Genomic DNA, 4207 nt, shown 5'->3' with positions numbered 1-4207 from the left:
GCTCCATCAAGTATGGAAGACGCAGCCCCGGCAAACGACGACTCGCAGTGGGTGGAAGTGTTCGACCCTGCGACGCAACAGCAGTATTACTACAGCCCTCGCACCAGTGAAGCTCGCTGGGATCCTCCTGAAACATTCGTATCTTCTTTGGAAGATCGCCAGGTGGCTGCTGCAATCTCGATCCAGTCGGTATCGCGTGGGCGAATAGCTCGTAAACAAGCTCAAGAACTCCGGACACAGTCCCCGCTGCACCATACGCAGCATCCCTTTCAAGACGAGTCTGAGAGTGAAACTACACGTTGTCGTGAGATGCGTCATCAAGAACTGCTACAGATTGAAAGTGGTGACCAATTTCGGGGGCTAGACAGCTATGAATGTGAGTTGTTGCACAAGAAAACCGAGGAAGAGAAGGCGGAGGCATCGGATGACCAAGACTCCCTCTCTTCTCCGCAACTAGCAACTGAGATTTGTATCTCGCTTGATTATCTCGACTTCGAAGACGAAGAAATGGACCCCGAACGCTTGCAACAAGAGCAGCAGGAAGAAGAATGTGCTCAGGTTGCAATGTGTCGTGAAGAGACTGTGCAGTGTCAGAACGGAGACACTTTTTGGGGCATCCAAGCAGAGGAAAGCAGGCAACATGCTGCAAATTTTGCAATGGCTCAAGAGGACGCAGCTAGTCGCCGATTTGCAGAGAATGTGCTCGAACAAGCACTTAGTGCGACGTGGGAGGCAGAAGTACAACACAATGCAACACATGAATTAGCAACACGTGGCGGACACGAGCAGCGCATGCAAACGAGATATCTGCGTTGGTTCTACCAGCAGTGTGTATCCGTTGACGAATTGTTGGACTATCGGTGGCCAACCAAGAAGCAACAAGACTGCTTGCCGTCGCCAGTCAAACGGCGACATCACCCAGTTGTGCGTCCAGAACTCGAGTCCGTAGCATCGGCAACACCTTATCCTCTAGATGACTTGGTATTTCGCGATCGTTTGGAACATGGGGATCTACGTTACGGTCTTCGATCAGTCCTAACAGTTCACTACCAGGGCGCCCGTGGCACAAACAGCACTCTCTTCGAGGTCACAAAAGCACCCCCAGAATGTGCATTCATTGAAGCCACAGCAGCAGCACTTTTGAAATGCCAAGCGCTGAAATTCTCGTCCAGCACTGACTCGCTAAATGGTTTTGAGCGCCAGGACGATCATATCGGAGATAGTTACCACAAAGGAGACACGGTCCCAGAATCTTCGGTCAAGTATCGCCGTTCTCGGGTAAGTGCTTTCTGTCATGCTTTTCATACAGAGCTCTGATTTTACTCGCCCTTTATCTTTAAAACAGACACCAGACCCACATATCCCTGCACGATTCAACGGAGTTCCTTATAAGCCTAATCAGGTAAGTAAGCAACATGTCTTTCTGCATCGAGTTACAGTGCACGCTTACATGCCATGTGCTGACAGATGAGCCCTACTCGAGACATTTTGAGCGGAGATCATCGCAAGCTAAACCAACTTCCATCTCTTGCCCAGCACAAGCCAACAGAATCACCAAAACTCCGTCAACTACAGAAAGCAAAGGCCAAAGCACGAACTTATCCGAAAGTATCGAGTCCAGTTGACCAGCAATCGCCAAACAAAAATGGTGGCGCTGATTCAGCTCGTGAACGCGAAGTTGAGCAGTCAGAGGACGACGGGCCCCAAGCCCAGTTCAAGCGACAAGAGCACGACGTATTATCAAAGCTCTTTTCACTTATGGACTTGGATGGAAGTGGCACGGTGAACCAGGACGAGATGAGATGGGCGCTTCAGCGAGACGCAGAGATACACGCACTCGCCACGACTTCGCCACTGCTTCGTATCCTCCTCAAACAGCGTACTCATCCGGAAGCGCTATTCTCCAATCGAAGAACGAGTCCGCATTTGGACGAGGCCGATAGCAGTAGCAGTGAATTGTCGTGGGATGAATTTGTGGCGAGATGTGAGTCCTCGTATCTCCGTCTGATGTCAGAAGGTCTTATTCAACCTGATGTTGTTACTGAGAATCGTGGTCTTGGGGGTCACACTAGAGCAGCTTTCATTAGCAACCACCAGGACGAGACATCGGCGAGAGAAACCGAAGCTCGAACCATCAGACGCGTCTTCGCATTGCTGGACAGTGACGCTAATGGAGTGGTAGATGTCGCCGAGGTTCAGCGGACCCTGTACAACTCGACTGCCACCACGCACCAAGGTCCTCCTGGGTCCGGATCAGTTTATAGTGAGCTACGAACACTGGTGGAAAGCTCGAGAGCACTCCAGCCGATGCTGCACCAGGAGCTCTTCATGACAGCATTCACAGAATTCGAGCCATTGGACCCACGCGGTATCAGCGAGAACGAGTTTGTAGCCTTCTGTCTCGAGATCGCTCAGGTTGCTGCTGCTAACAACATGGTGGCAACTGTGGGGTAGAATGCCCCCACCCCCTTCCATGTTATACGCGTGTCTTCGTTTTTGCGTTAAGCAGAGGCTCTAGAACGTCAAACAGCGCAGTGACAGCGAGTTGTACGCGGGGTTGGCTTTCTGGGTTCCCACAAACCGGTGTGATCGGATAGAATACAACGCAGGGTCCTAACCTCCACGCCATCACGTTTGTCCCTGCGTGCGGTTTCTCTTTTGCTGACGAAGCGACAGGGATGTTTGTCCAGATAAATTGGGTGAGCTGTTGAGTTCGTTGCTGCGTCATTTTGGAAAGTGGAAAGTGAGCGCCCTCTGAAGAGAACAACGACCGGCTCGACACCTTTACAAACGGAACAAGTACGCCCGCAATACCACGAGCTTTCTCTGTTCGCTGAGGCTCCATTATTGTTGCGCTCATTTCCCGAGAATGAACCTCAAGCACGCGCTGAAATTCGTGCGGTTCCGAGTGATCTATGACTGCATTTCTCGAGCTCCATCGGCCTCTCTTCTCCGACTTTCTCTTCGTACTTGGCTTACCTTTCATTCGAGTGGCGACATCACATACCATATCGCGGATGCAGAGTTTCTTCGACATCATTGGATCATCCGCCCTGGCCGCATTACCGCCTTCTTCTTCACTAGAGGTTTTACTTCCAGATTCAATATCACAGCCACCACAAGATCTCGAATCACTCAAGCGCGGCGAGTAGTAGAAGAAGAGGAACAATTCTCCATCGCCAAATGAATCTGCACTGGGATCTTCTTCCCCTTGCTTGGAAACGAGTACGCTCTCACAAAAGCGGATGAGCTCCCGTTCAACAGCTTCGTCAATTGTTTGAGAGAACGCTTGACGAAACCGACGATGCTGAATTTGCATGGACAACACGATGAATGAGCTCCACAGCTGATTGACTGCCAGTGCAGCTTGTCTGAGTAAAAGATCCAACTCACCGCTTGGTTAAGTGTGAGTTGCATATCCACAGCATCACAGTTGTCGTAATTGAAAGCAACACGATGGACTATCCACCTGAGGTGGACAACGATAACGTATAGAGAGAACAGTCAGGGGATGGAACAAGTGAATCTACCATCAACGTTGCTTTCCAGGCTTACTTGGCTACTTCCACGTCAAAATTTGGAGCTGTAAAAAGAACCTGTACAGTTCGTTTTTGTTAGCTCGGGAATATGGCGACGACGACAGTAACAACACCACACCACAAGAAGTCCACTGCTGGGTGTGGTCGTGAGCACCATATTCTCTACAGAAGTGTTAAACATTGTAATCTCGGCGGAATTTCGTGTCCTCAACCCTTCGCCCAATCCGTCAGCATTCTCCACCGATCGAACGCTGCTGCCTGTGTAGGATAATTGGCATAAAGCGACGCACTGGGTTTAAGCGTGCATGTTTGAGTTGAAACGAGCAGCAGCGATCGTACTCTACCTGCAAAGTTTTGCAGTGCAAAAATGAGTGCAGCAAAGTTAAGACGCTCAGTCTTCGGGTGCCTCACGTCAAATCCATCGGAAAAAGACCTGGTGTAGTGCAAAGCACCTGAGGCCGTCTCCACCAGCATTATACCCTCCATAAGTCCTCAACGGAACCAAATGGAGAAGAGTTAAGGCGATCCAAAAGATCAACGTGAGTGCTGAGACCGAAATAGCGACTTGAGATGGCTGACAGGAGTGAGCTGCGTGAGACGTGGGGAGGGTGTGCTCTCGTCGTCACTGCAACGCTCTCAACCAGCAGTCAGGAATACACTGATGGTGT

General features: G+C 50.5%; 1 protein-coding gene across 1 annotated transcript; it reads left to right on the top strand.

Annotated features, from left to right (window-relative positions):
• Positions 1 to 564: 564 nt before the first annotated feature.
• Positions 565 to 2454, top strand: PITG_01442 (uncharacterized protein; the record flags this gene model as incomplete). Its single annotated transcript, XM_002908061.1, has 4 exons — positions 565 to 1291; positions 1353 to 1402; positions 1468 to 2017; positions 2117 to 2454. 4 exons carry the CDS (start codon positions 565 to 567, stop codon positions 2452 to 2454), a joined length of 1665 nt encoding a protein of 554 aa, XP_002908107.1.
• Positions 2455 to 4207: the final 1753 nt, after the last annotated feature.

This window comes from Phytophthora infestans, genomic scaffold, assembly GCF_000142945.1.
Source record: "Phytophthora infestans T30-4 supercont1.2 genomic scaffold, whole genome shotgun sequence".
Taxonomy (NCBI): domain Eukaryota; phylum Oomycota; class Peronosporomycetes; order Peronosporales; family Peronosporaceae; genus Phytophthora; species Phytophthora infestans.
The sequence above is the reverse complement of the archived record's forward strand: the minus strand, read 5'-3'. Positions and strand labels throughout refer to the sequence as shown.